General features: G+C 41.1%; 1 protein-coding gene across 3 annotated transcripts in view; it reads left to right on the top strand.

The window, feature by feature from the left end:
- The window catches only part of crtc1a (CREB regulated transcription coactivator 1a), a 143,141-nt gene that overhangs the window by 29,901 nt on the left and 99,013 nt on the right, over positions 1 to 14,227 (top strand). For all 3 annotated transcript variants that reach the window (XM_048614031.1, XM_048614030.1, XM_048614029.1), the window contains exons 4-5: positions 5,393 to 5,454; positions 6,035 to 6,135. In XM_048614031.1, coding sequence (XP_048469988.1) covers positions 5,393 to 5,454; positions 6,035 to 6,135 — 163 coding nt within the window. The remainder of the gene's footprint in view (positions 1 to 5,392; positions 5,455 to 6,034; positions 6,136 to 14,227) is intronic.

The following is a 14,227-nucleotide window of genomic DNA, read 5'->3' as shown; positions in this document are numbered from 1 at the left end:
ATTATTATTATTATTATTATTATTATTATTATTATTATTATTATTATTACATCCTCAAAAACCTAAATCAAGCATGATTTCCCCTTTGAGTCTCCATGCTGATTCTCAATCAGACAGTAATGTTTTAAAATATCCAGTAATAGCATCATTTACATTAGGTACTGATATTTTCCCTTCTAACATCAGATTACCAGGTCTGCAGTTCCCTGGTTCTCTCTCTCCCTCTTTGCACATGTAACCCCATTGTTCAAACAACCTTCCAATCTGCCGACATCATTGCAGAATTAATGGAATTTTGAAATCTCTTTCCGCACTGTAGGGTCAAGGTCATTGAGTCTGGGGGATTTGTCAACTTTCTTTCGCACTAATTTCTCAGCACTACATTTTTTTTTACCACGACTATCGATGCTGTCATTTTTCCTGTTGTGTATTTTCCCTCAAAGAAATACATGGTTTTTGAAAACTAAGCAGTAATTCTTTGAGTACCAGACATCGTCTGTCTATCTTTAAATCATTAATCCATTTTTCTATTCAACAACAATCATCTTCCTTCTCATGACTTCATAATGTCCTTGTTAAGATTCAACACCCTGGTTTCAAATTGAATTACATATTTTCAGACAACAAAAACTTATATAATGCTATGGTCACTATTCCCCAAAGATTTGTTTTACAGCTAAATTATTAATTAGCCTTTTCTCATTGTATAATACTAGATCTAAAGTAGCCTGTTCCCTACCTGGCTGGTCAACAGATTGCTTTTTTTTTTAAAAAACCTGAATACGTTGCAGGAATCCTTCCTCCACAGTATTGGTGCTCATTAAAATTATCATTCTCCCCGTGTCTGTGTGGGATTCCTCCAGGTGCTCTGGCTTCCTCTCACAGTCCAAGGATGTGCAGGTTAGGTGGATTCGCTATGCTGAATTGCCCATAGTGTCGACAGTAGTAAATGCAGGGATAGGGTAGGGGTTGGGTTTGAGTGAGATGCTCTTCAGAGGCTCACTATAGACTCGATGGGCCAAATGGCCTGCTTCCACACTGTAGGGATTCTATCCAGCTTATATCGAGATTGAAACCCCCCACAATTACTGCATTCTCCTTGCTCCACGCACTTCTAATTTCCTGATTAATATCGTGCCCTAAGTAACTACAACTGTTTGGAACATAGAACAGTACAGCACAGGAACAGGCCCTTTGGTCCATCATGTCTGTGCCAACCACGTTGCCATTACAGACGAATCCCATCTGCCTGTATTTGATCCGTATCCCTCTATTCCCTGCTTGTCACATGTCTATCTAAATACCTCTTAAACTTTGCTAATGTACCTGCTTCTACCACCTTCCTGGCAGTGGACTCGAGGCAACTACCACCCTCTGTGTAAAGAAAAAAATTTCCTCGCCCATCTCCCTTAAACTTTTTCCGTTTTCTCTAAAACTTATGCCCCCTAGTATTTGACTTAAAAAATACTCTGACAATCCACCCTATCCATGGCTCTCAATTTTGTGTACTTCTTTCAGGTTGTCCCTCAGCCTCAGACACTCTGGGAAAACAATCCAAGTTTGTCCTGTCTGTCCTTTATAATGTGCTCCAATCCAGGCAACATCTGGTAAACCTCTTCTGCGATCTCTCCAAAGCCTCCTATTCCTTCCTATAATGTGGGGTCTAGAACCACACACAATAATTCAAATGTGCCTAACTGAAGTCTCAGACAGCTGCAACATGACTTGCAAACTTTTATACTCAACACACTGACTAGTGAAGGCCCTCACTCAATCATATTCATCATTTCCTCAAAACACCCAACCAAGTTAGAGATACCAGATCTCTTGCATAAAGCCATGCTAACTATCCCTGATAAGTCCATTCTTTTCCAAATGCGAGTAAACAGTGTCCTTAAGAATATTCTCCAATAATTTCCCTACCACTGATGTGTGGCCTATAATTTCCTGGATTATCCCTGTTGACCGTCTTAAACAAAGGAACAACACTGGCTATTCTCCAGTCTTCTGGAAGATAAAGAAGATACAAAGATCTCTGTCAAGGACCCAGAAATTTCGTCCCTTGCTCCTTCAGTATTCTGGGATTGATCCCGCCTGACCCTGGGGACTTACGTACCTTAATGTTTTTCAAGATGCTCAACACTATTGCTTCCTTAATATCGGCATGTCCTAGAATGGCAACATACCCCTCCCTAATCTTAGCATCATTCATGTCCTTCTCTTTAGTGAATACCGATGCAAAGTACTCATTAAGGACCTCACCACCTTGCTCTGGCTCCATGTATAAATTCCCTATTTTGTCCTTGGGTGGACTTGCCCTTTTCCTAGTTATCCTCTTGCTCATAATGTATGTATAAAATGCCTTGGGATTTTCCTTAATCCTGTTTGCCAAGGACAGTTGTGGCCTTTCTAGCCCTCCTAATTTCTTGTTTGAGTTCTTTTCTTGTCCTTTATATTCCCAAGGGTCTTGTTTGATTTCATTTTCCTCAACCTCATGGATGTTTCTTTTTTCTTTATGACTCAACTTTTAATATCTCTTATCATCCAAGGTTCCCGAATATTGCCATCCTCCTCTTTCATCCTCACAGGAACATGCTCGTTCTGAATTTTGAACAACTGACCTTTAAAAGATTCTCATATGTCAAATGTGGATTTACTCTCAAACATCCACCCCCAATTTAATTTCTCCAGTTTAGCACTTTCATCTGAGGGCCAGTCTTATCCTTATACATAACTATCCTAAAACTTACAGAATTATGATTGTTGTTCCCAAAATGATCCCCCACTGAGACTTCAATCACCTAGCCAGGCTCATTCCCCAACAAAGAGTCTAATATGGTCCCTTACCTAGTTGGACTATCTACATATTGCTTTAAGAAACCCTCCTGGGTGCATTTGTAAACCACCGCTACCGAATTTTGCTATCCTCTGCTGTTCGTTAGATCTGTCCAAACAGACTACATCCTTTCTTTCCAATCTGAGTCTCTTTCTCTAATCCATTGATCCCATCCCTTCTTATCAGTAGCTCCTTTTCTTTTTTCCTGTCTCTCCTAAATGTAGAATATCCTTTAATATTCAGTTCCTCGACTTGATCACCCTGCAGTCACATCTCCACAATGGGAACAAAATCATGTATATTTTGTTATAAAACACACAAACAGGAATTATTGAAGAAACTCAGCAGGTCTGACAGCATCTGTGTACAGAAAACAGAGTTAAAATTTCAAGTCCAGTGACCCTTTTCTGAACTGATTGCAACCAGTTAAAGGATTAAGGAAAATCCCAAGGCATTTTATACATACATTAGGAGCAAGAGGATAATTAGGGAAAGGGTAGGGCCACTCAAGGACAAACGAGGGATTTTATACATGGAGCCAGAGGAAGTTGGTGAGGCCCTTAATGCTATTCATGCTGATGACTGGGAAAAAATGGAGTCAGCAGATAGGTGGAGAGGGAGCCCAGAGAGAGACAAAGGGAAAAAATGTGAACGGACAAAGGGATTAAGATAGTGAGCCATGGATGAAAAGAATCTTGTTTAGTGAATCTTGTTTGGCTATGAGTTGACTGCTGAAACCCATTTCATTAACAGGCCCTAAGATGTAGGGTTGGGTAATAGACATGGAAGGGGATGTTCATGCTCTAAAATTATTAAACTCAATATTGAGTCCTAAAGGCTGTAATGCCCACAAGCAGAAGATGAGGTGTTTCTAATCCACTTCAGAAAAGTCCTGAAGAAGGGTCACTGAACTGAAAATGTTAGCTGTGGTTTCTCTCTACAGATGCTGCTAGACCTGCTTAGTTTCTCCAGCAATTTCTGTTCTTGTTTCAGATTTCCGGCATCCGCAGTTCTTTTGTTTCATTTTACTTGAGGCATAAATGTTGTCTAGAGAACATAGTGGCTTGTTGATGTGGCAGGCAATTAGAAGTTCTACATATTGCTTTAAGGGGTGACTTTTAAGGGCTAAGCGTAGTTGTTCTACAAAGCATTCACCCCGTCTTTGTTTCATCTCCCTAATATAGAGGAGACAGTATTGTGTGCAGTGAATAGGCTAGATTGAATGAATTGCATGTTTCTCTAATGAACTATTGACCTGACCAAAGTACAAAATGGAAAACCCATTTGTGATTAAGTGGTATCTCAAGGTATTCCACAGGAGGATCCCAAACAAAATTTGACACTTAGTCACAAAAAGATGTTGCAAAAGGGGTAGCTGATGAAAAAGTTATTTAACAAAGCTGGTTATAAGAACATTTTAATAGTAGGAAGGAGATAGTGAGGTTTCAGGAGAGAATTCCTAAACTTATGCCCTAGGCAGTTGCATTCATGGTCATGAGCAAAAGGGTAGGGTTGTGGTGAGCGCAGAGATGTCAGTGTTGTAGGACAGGTTGAGCTGATAAAAATAGGAATTGGTAAGGCCACACATTTTCAAACCCACAAATAAGTATTTTAAAATTGAAGAGTTGCCAGATTAGGAGCCAATTTAGACTAACCAGGATATTGAGTGTAGACAATGAATGGTAAATCATTTTAGGAAAAAAAGAGCCTTCGGATAGAGTTTTAAAGGGGATGCAAAAAGAAACAGACTTGAGGATGTTTGTGGTGAAATCTGTAAAGGTAACAAGACATATTAAGAAAGCAGTTAACAAAGCAAAGGAGATCCTTAGCTTTATGAAAAGGAGTACAAAAGTCAGGAAGTTGCAGTAAGCCTGTACAAAACTCCAGTTTGATCCCAGTTACTGTTGTATGCAATTCTGAACACGATGCTTAAAGAATTGTGTCGGGGTATTGAAGAAGTTTCTGAAATAGTTCCAGAAATGAGAGCTTACAGTAAAGTGGATAGACTAGAGAACCCGGAGGTGTAGTCCTTAGAGTAAAATGACAAAGGAGAGAAAAGATTTTTGGCAAAAGAATCAGAGTTGACATGAAGGAAGAAATGTTTGCAAACTTAAGTAGGATTTGGAATGTACTGCTGGATGCAGATTCAGTAGTGTCTTCAAAGAATATTGGATAAGTACTGAGAGAAAAATAATTCTAAGGACGTGGGACCAAAGTAGAGAAGTGGTCTGACTTGATTGCTCTTTGAAAGAGTCAATAGATCTCAGTAGACCAAATGACTGTCTTCAGGACTGTTTTGTTCCATGATTTCAGAGATAACAAAGGCATGGATTAGGATTTAAGCAGCAGATGCACTGAGGCATTGACAGAGTTGAGTGATGTTAAAGAGATTGAAGTAAGATTGCTTGGTGAGGGAAGGTTTCAGTTGGGTTATTATTACAGTAGGTATTGCTCCAGAGGAGAGGAGCTCTGTGTAAAATGTTCAATTTTCTGCGCAGTGAACAGTTTGTTGCAGAATCCGTTCTGTTCTCTGAAGTTTCCTTGACTCCACAGCACGCAGACAGCTGTCCATATGGTTCGGTCTATCTGTCGCCCCCAGCTGACACCAGCTGGCGAAGGTGAGTGATGCTTCTTAAATGAAAGTTCCAATCTCAGTCTATCTGTTGAAACCCACCTGTTGTAATAATGAAATGTTCATGTGATTTGAGCTTGGAGTTTAATAGCTTGCCATATTTTGACATTGATGCCAGCTGCAAAGATTGGTGGGGGGGGCAGTTAGGCTGTTCCCAGAGACAATGAGGAAGAGCGGAAGAGTGGCTCTCATTCCAGGGGAACAAGTGCAGGTGGCTTACTGAATGCAGGTAGGAGGAGATAGAGGGGGCAGAGAAAAGCCGTTAGGACAAGGGGGTAATACTTTTCATACCCACTTTTTCGATGTCTGCTCAGTTCTGAGCATTAAACTGATTTACATTCCTCCTCCCAAAAAGCATGACTGACTGACATTTTGTTGGGTGTCCACAAAGAATTAGGAATGATGGCAGGACTGTCACTGTCCTTTAGTACATGGACTGTACAGAAGCTTCTCCTTCTTAGAGTTAAGCTTTTTTAACCTCCTTTTACTGTTTGTTTTCTAATCTGTCTGGTTTACTCAGTCTGTCACACTTACAGCTGATTGTCACAAATTTATTTTAATTTCAGGACCAATTCAGATTCTGCTCTACACCAGAGCACGATGAATCCTACCGCACAGGATCCATTTAATGGGGGTTCCCAAGAAACGCAAGAGCAGCATAAGCGAGGTGAGGCATGTTCAAACTGAGGGTGTTGACCCTCCAATCAAAACTGCACCCACTTGGGCGTCTGTCATTGGCCTTTCTTACAGAAAGTTAATGCATTTAATATTTATAATAATTTGTCTCAAGTGCACACACTGACAAACATAAACTAACAGGCTCTTCATTTAAAGCCTCAGAATCTTGAAAGCAGCACCTTTTGAGGAGAGAGAAATAGCTGTTTGTGTTGCAGATATTACTGCTGTGTTTTTCTGTATTTTAAAGCACAAGCAGCAGTCTCAGATTTCATATCACCATTTTTATACCCAGGTAGGAGCAATAGCAAGCTTACTCCATTGGAAATTGGCTTGCTAAAGTTTGGATTATACCAGATTACAGACCTTCTAGAAAGCTAGTTGATCAAGGCATTGGTGGAGCCCACACTGAGCACGGGAGCAGCTTATGGCTGCGTGATACTATTTGAAATCACTATTGCGAATATACTTTTATCACTTTGCTGCTAACAGTCAGTTATGCAGCTCATAATTGACTAGTTGACTTATACTGCTTTTTGAGACCAGCACATTGTCAGATTGATACCAATTTTGCAGCTGTGCCGGAATAGCTTACCTATAAGAATGACGAGCAAGGATGTCATCAGGGCCCCATAAGTATTGCTGTATGCAGTGTGCTAAGCCATATCTTGATACCATGTGGGGTAATAGGAGGTATCGTGGACAGTGAGGAAGGTTATCAGAAATTGCAGCAGGATCTTGATCAGCTGGGGAAGTGGGCTGAGAAGTGGCAAATGGAGTTTAATATAGATAAGTGTGAAGAGTTGCAGCTTAGAAAGTCAAATCCAGGTAGGAGTTTCATGGTGAAGGGTAGGGCCTTAAGTATAGTGGAAGAGAGAGACCTTGGAGTTCAGATGCATAGGTGTCTGAAAATGGAGTCACAAGTAGACAGGGCAGTGAAGAATGCTTTTGGCACACTGGCCTTCATCAGTCAGGGCATTGAGTACAGAAGTTGGGCTGCACTTGGAGTATTGTGTTTAGTTTTGATCGCCTTGCCATAGGAAGGATGTTATTAAACTGGAAAGAATACAGAAGAAATTTACAAGGACGTTGCTAGGACTCAAGAGACTGAGTTATCGGGAGAGGTTGGACAGGCTAGGACTTTTTTCTTTGGAGCATAAGAGACTGAGGGGGGATCTTCTAGAAGTGTATAAGATCATGAGAGGCATGGATTGGGTGGATGCACTCAGCCTTTTTCCCAGGGTTGGGGAATCAAGGACTAGAGGGCATTAGTTTAAGATAAGAGGGGAAAGAATACATGGGAACCTGAGGGGCAAATTTTTTATGTAGAGGATGGTATGCATATGGAATGAGCTGCCGATGGAAGTGGTTGAGGCGGGTACGTTAACAACATTTAAAAGGCATTTGGACAAATACATGAATAGGAAAGGTTTAGAAGGATATGGGCCAAGAGCAGGGAAATGGGCTTAGTGTGGATGGACATTTTGGTCAGCAAGGACCAGTTTGGGCCAAAGGGTCTGTCTTCATGCTGTAGGACTCTATGACTCTATAAAATCAAATTGGCTGAAGATTAGCATTTGAGATGGGCACCTCGGGAAGGCTGAGTGAATCATCCACCTCGCACTTTTAGCTGACGATGGTTGCAAAAATATTTACAACTTGTCTATTACATTGTTGGATTCCTCCTCCATTCAGGATGGTGATATTTATGGAGCCTGTTCTTCTATTGTCCACCGTTAATCACAACAAGATATGAGAGGACTGCAAGCTTGATCTGATCTGTTGGTTGTTCGAACATTTAGTTCAGTTAGTAGCATGCTTCTTCTGCCCATGCGCGCAGTTCTGTATCCAAGCATCATGAGGTTGGCTCCCCTTATACCTCAGTTTTATGTATGCCTGACACAGCTGCATAGTTATCTACACAGACCATAAGATAGAGGAGCAGGAGTGTACAATACATTCCCTTGAGGCTGCTCTGCTATTCAGGCTGGTCATGGCTACTCTTCCAACTCAACATTTTTGTGCCCATTCCCTATATTCCTCAATTCCCTGAGTAATCAAAGATCTGCCTATTTTAGTTTTAAATTTATTTAATCATGAAGCATCCTCAACCTTCCGTGGAGAGAATTCCAAACATTGATATCCCATTGAACGAAGTCAATTCTCTACACCATAGTCGTAAATAATCAGCCCCTGACCCTGAGAGAGTGCCATCATGTTCAGAATTCCCCAGCCAGAGGAAACCACTACTGTGTCTAACTTGTCAAGCCTTTTCACAAATCTGTGTTTCAAAGATCTCACCTGTCATTTTAAACTCGTGTATCTAGGCCCAATTTATTCAATTTCTCCTCAAAAGATAACTCCCTCACCTCAGCAACTAATCTAATGAAACTTTGTTGTATTGCCTCTAATGCTAAGATATCTTTACTTCAGTATGGAGCACAAAACTGTAGGTGTGGTCTCATCAAAGCCCTATCCGATTGTAACTAGACATATTATGCTTGTACTCCAATTTCTTTGAAATCAAGGCAGATATGATACTTTTCTAATTGTTTGCTGTACCTCCATGCTAACTTTGTGTTCCTTACATACTTAGATCCAAGTCAGCCCGTACAACAATAAGGGAGGCACAGTGGTTTGCACTGAGGAACCCAGGTTCAATTCTCCCCTCGGGGTGACTGTATGTGGAGTTTGCATATTTTCCCCATGTCTGCATGGGTTTCTTCCGGGTGCTCCAGTTTCCTTCCACAGTCCAAAGATATGCAGGTTTGGTGAATTGGCTGTGCTAAATTGCACATAATATCCAGGGATGTGCAGGCTAGGTGGATTAGCCATGGGAGATGCAGTGTTACAGGGATAGGATAGGGTGGTGGATCTGGGTGGGATGCTCTTCGGCGGGTCGGTGTGGACTCAATGGGCAGAATGGCCTGCTTCCACACTTGGGATTCTATGAACAATATTTACAAGTTTAGCATTTTTAAAAATGTTTACCACCATTTTGAGTAAGCTCACAATTCCTCACATTACACTCCATCTGCCTCTTCATTTCTCAATCGTTTACTCTGTCCACATCTCTTTGCAGCCTCTTTTTGTGCTCCTTACATAATTCATCTTTTGTATAAATAGCAGACACAGATGTATTACTTTAAGTCTTCTTGTTAAAGTCATTATCATAGATTGTTAATAGCTGAATCCCCAACACTTATCCATGCAGCATTCCACAAATACACACTGCCAACTTGAAAATGTCTCGTTCGTTTCTATTCTGCTTCCTTTCCATTAACTAATCCTTCAACCATATTGATATGTTACCCCCAACTCTGTGAACCCATATTTCAGCATTAACATTTTTTTTGTGTACCTTATCAAATGCCATTTGAAAATCTGTGTATACTACATCTGATTCCTCTTTATCTACCTTACTAGATAAATCCTGAACAAAATCTTAGTTGTTAAACAGATTTTCTGCTTGTAAAACCTTGTTGAATTTGAACATACTCTAAATTTTAAATGCAATACTACAACTTCCTTAATAGATTTCATCATTTTGAAAAATATTGATAGGATAACCGACCTGCAGTTCCCTGCTTCTGCTCTACTTTCGTGAACAGTGGAGTTGCATTTGGTAACTTCCAGTTGTTGGTACTAGGAAAGCCTGAAAGATGATGTCAGAGCGCTCACTGTCTTTGCTGCTGCATCTTTTCGAACATTTGTATGTAGACCATTATGACCTGGAAACTTGTGCAGATTTAGTCCCTTGTGTTTCTCCTCCACCTTCTCTTTGTTGACATGGATGACATACACGTATGAATTAAGAGCAGAAATAGATCATTTGGCCCCTCAAACCTGCTCTGCTGTTCAGTAAGATCATACAAATCCCCAGTCCCAACTAACCCTGACAACATTTGACTTCCTTGAGGGGCAACAATCTATCTACCTCTGCCTTAGAAAAGTTCAATAACACCACTTCCACTGCTGTTTGGGGAAGATCATTCAAAGATTCAATCCTCTGATGTTCACTTCCTCATTCTTATAAGATCCCTAGTTACCCTGCATTTCTGGGATAGGAATATAGCATCGGAAGTAGACTATTCATCTTGTCAGGCCTGATCCACCTTTCATTCCAAGATCACTTTTGCACGTTATCTCCAAATCCAAATCATTAGTATTAGTATTAGTATTCAGTTGATTTCTGTTTTGAACATATTCAATCTTTGATTTTCTACAGCCCTCTGAGGTAGAGAATTCCAAAGATTCACTACCCTCTGCATATCAAAATTCCTCCTCATTTCAGTCTCAAATGGCTTGTATTTCATGGTTCTTTGCTGGCCAAGAGAAACATCCTTTCTACACCCCCATGTCATATCCTCTGAAGAATTTTGTAATTTTCAGTGCGATCACTTCTCATTCTTTGAAACTCTAGCAGTTACATGTCTGGTTTTATTAATTTCTCTGGTTATGGCACATTCTTGCCATCCCATTCATCTGGTGAACGTCTATCACAGGCCCTCTGGCAAATATTTATCTCCTTAGATAAGGAGAACTAAAATTGTAGACAGTGTTCAGGTGCAGTCTCACCAAGACTTTATACAGTTGCAGCAGAACATCTTTACTTATATCGTCAAATTCTCAGTCATGAAGGTCAATATACCTTGTAATTTTTGTGTAATTTGTTCACGGTCTACTTTCATATTTATAGACATTCTATTTTTTTTTCTCTTTTTAACAACTCCTTGGCTGTTCTTATGCTGGATTATCCACTTCCAAATCATGGGGTTACGACTACATCTCTATTGAAAATTCTAAACCTCTTTCAATCTATTATTTATATTAATTTCTTTAATAAACCACAGATGAATCTTTCTCCCTGAGTTTTTGTTTTATTTTTTATTTTGATACTGTTTTTGCTTGAACATTTTGAATTGCTTTTGCTTCTTGAAATGTTTTCCACTGTTTTCTAACGTTCTGTTACTTTGTTTACCCCATCGACCCTATTGATTTTTCCTTCATACTCGTAATTGATTTTGTTTCATTATAGGATTCTTGTCTTCGTCTGGAGACTGTTACTCTTACTTATGGAATTCATTTGTATCATAATTGGTTTCTCATTCAACAAGACTTGGTCCCTGGTTTGGTAATGATGGTAGAGTGAGGACTATTTTAGGTCATTATTTTTCTTTATTGACTTGGGTCTGGGCGTCATTCAGTAGGCCAGCATTTATTGCCAGTCTCTGGTTGCCCATGACAAGATGATGGTGAGATACCTTCTTGAATCGCTGTAGTCTATGAAGTCTGAAGGTAGACCCATAATGTCATTAAAGAGGGAATTCCAAGATTTTAACTCAATAACACTGAACGAATGGCGATATATTTCCAAGTGAGGATGCTAAGTGGCTTGGAGGGGAACTTGCAGGTAGTGGTGTTCCCATGTACCTGCTGCCCCTGTCCATTTAGATGGAAGCAGTTGTGGATTTGGAAGGTACAATCTAAGGAGCCTTGGTGAATTTTTGCAGTGCAACGTGAAGCCATTTACTTGCTGCTGTGAATGGTACAGCTAACTACCTGAAACAACATAATTACTAGTTGTGAAGTTTCAATTTTGGCAGTGTGGTCGTCGATCTGTTTCACTATTGCGATAGGGAGATGAAGATTTTGCATTCTCAGTTGCACAAATTTGCCTGCTAAAATAATCATACTGCTCCTGCTGAGTGTCGGTATTGTAGGGAGTCAATGTTTATAAATGTGGTGCCAATCAAGCGGGCTGCTTTGTTCTGGTTGGTGTCAGGTTGCTTGGGTGTTGTGCAGACTATTCCATCACTCTCTTGACTTGTGCCTTGTAGGTGGTGGACAATCTTTGGAAGTCAGGAGGTGACTTACTCGCTGCAATATTCCTTGTTTTTGACCTACTCTTAGACCATTCCATTCATACGGCTAAGATAACAAGGTGTAGAGCTGGATGAACACAGCAGGCCAAGCAGCATCATAGGAGCAGGAAGGCTGACGTTTCGGGCCTAGACCCTTCATCAGAAAAACGGCTAGTCCAGTTCAGTTTCTGGTCAATGGTTATGCCCAGGATATTGGTAGTGGGTGATTCAGCAACGGTAACGCCATTCAGTTTCAAGGAATGGTGGTTAGATTGTCTCTTAATGGAGATGATCATTGCCTGCATTGTGTAGCGCAAATATTACTTGCCACTTTTCAGCCCAAGCTGGATATTGTCCAGATCATGTTGTATTTGAACATAGACTGCTTCAGTATCCTAGGTGTCGGGAATCGTGCTGAACATTGTGCAATCGTCGGTGAACATCCACACTTCTGACCTTATGATAGCAGGAAGGTTATTGATGAAGCAGCAGCAGATGGTTGGGCCTAGAACAGTACCCTGAGGAACACTTGCAGAGACTGGAGCTGTGATGACTGAACTCCAAAAACCACATCCATCTTCCTATATACCAGATATGATTCCAACCACTGGAGAGGTTTGCCCCCGATTCCCATTGATTGCAGGTTGCCAGGGCTTCTTGATGGCACACTTGGCGTCAAGGGCTGTCACTATCGCCTTACCTCTGGAATTCAGTTCATTCGTCCATGTTTGAACCAAGTCTGTAATGAGGTCAGGAGCTGAGTGGCCCTGATCGACCCAAACTGGGCCTCTCTGAGCAGGTGCTGCTTGAGAGCACTGTTGATGAAACCTTGCATACTGATTGAGAGTGGACTGATGGAGCAATAATTGACCAGCATGGATTTGACCTGGTTTTGAGTGCAGGCACTCCTAGACAAATTTCCACTGATTAGAGGCCAGTGTTGTAGGTCTACAGAAACAGCTTTGTTGGCGAGCAGCTAGTTCTGGAGCGCAAGTCTTCATTATTATTGCTGGAATGTTATCATAAAATAAGACAATAAGATATTGGAGCAGAATTAGACCATTTGGCCCATCAAATCTGCTGTACCATTCAATAGTGGCTGATTTGTTTCTCAGCCCCATTCTCTTGCCTTCTCCCCTTAATCTTTGATCCCCTTACAAACCAAGAACCTATCTATTTCTGTCTGAAAGAAACTCAATGGCTCGACTTCCACAGCGATCTGCAACAACAGCATCCACAGATTCACCATCCTCTGGCTGAAAAAATTCCTCCACACTTCTGCTCTAAAGGATGGTCCCTTTACTCTGAGGCTGTGCCCTTGGGTCCTAGTCTCTCCTCCCACTATTTTTATACTTATGAGACATGGGCATCACTGGCTGACCAACATTTATTGCCTATCCCTAATTACCCTTTAGAAGGTGACAGAGAGCTACCTTCTTGAACAGCTGCAGTCCATGTGCTAGAAGTGGAAAAATCTTCTCCATGTTCACTCTATTCCAGACATCTCAGTATTCTGTAAGTTTCAATGAGATTCCCCCTCAGCCCACAGCCTTTGCAGTATCCTGTGCTTTCACCTACTTCTTGATATCATGTGGAATGAATTGAATAACCAGAAAACTAGCATTTATAGGGACCTTTGGAGGAGGCCGAATTGGATCATTCAGTTGGTACTTCTGACTGAAGCTCGTTGCAAATACTTCAGCCTTATCTTTTGCACTGTTGATTTGACCCCCCGTCATTGAGAGTGGGGATATTTGTGGAGCCGCCTCCAGTGTGTTGGTCAGTTGTCCACAATTCATGACAGTGTGTGGCAGGACTGCAGAGCGTAAATCTGACCCATTGATTATGGAACCACTATGCTCTGTTTATCACTTGCTGCTTATGCTGTCCAGTGTGCAAGTAGTCCTGTTCTGAGGCTTCACCAATTGATACCTAATTTTTAAGATATGCCTGGTGCTGATCTGGCATGGCCTCCTGCACTCTTCTTTGAACTAAGGTTGATCCCCTAGCTTGATGATAACGGTGGTTGGGGGTATATCAGGTCATGAGGATCAATATTGTGTTGGACTATGATTCTGCTGCTTCCAGTGGCCCACAGCACCTTGTGGATACCTACCCATGAGCTGCAGGATCCATTCTGAATTTCTCCCATTTAACACACTGGTGTTGCTAAATAAAGATGAGAGATGTGCTCGGTGTCTCCACAAAGACTGCAGTTGT

Source organism: Rhincodon typus, chromosome 29, assembly GCF_021869965.1.
Source record: "Rhincodon typus isolate 14 chromosome 29, sRhiTyp1.1, whole genome shotgun sequence".
Classification (NCBI taxonomy): Eukaryota; Metazoa; Chordata; class Chondrichthyes; order Orectolobiformes; family Rhincodontidae; genus Rhincodon; species Rhincodon typus.
Note: the sequence above shows the minus strand (reverse complement) of the source record. Positions and strands in the feature narration are given on the sequence as shown.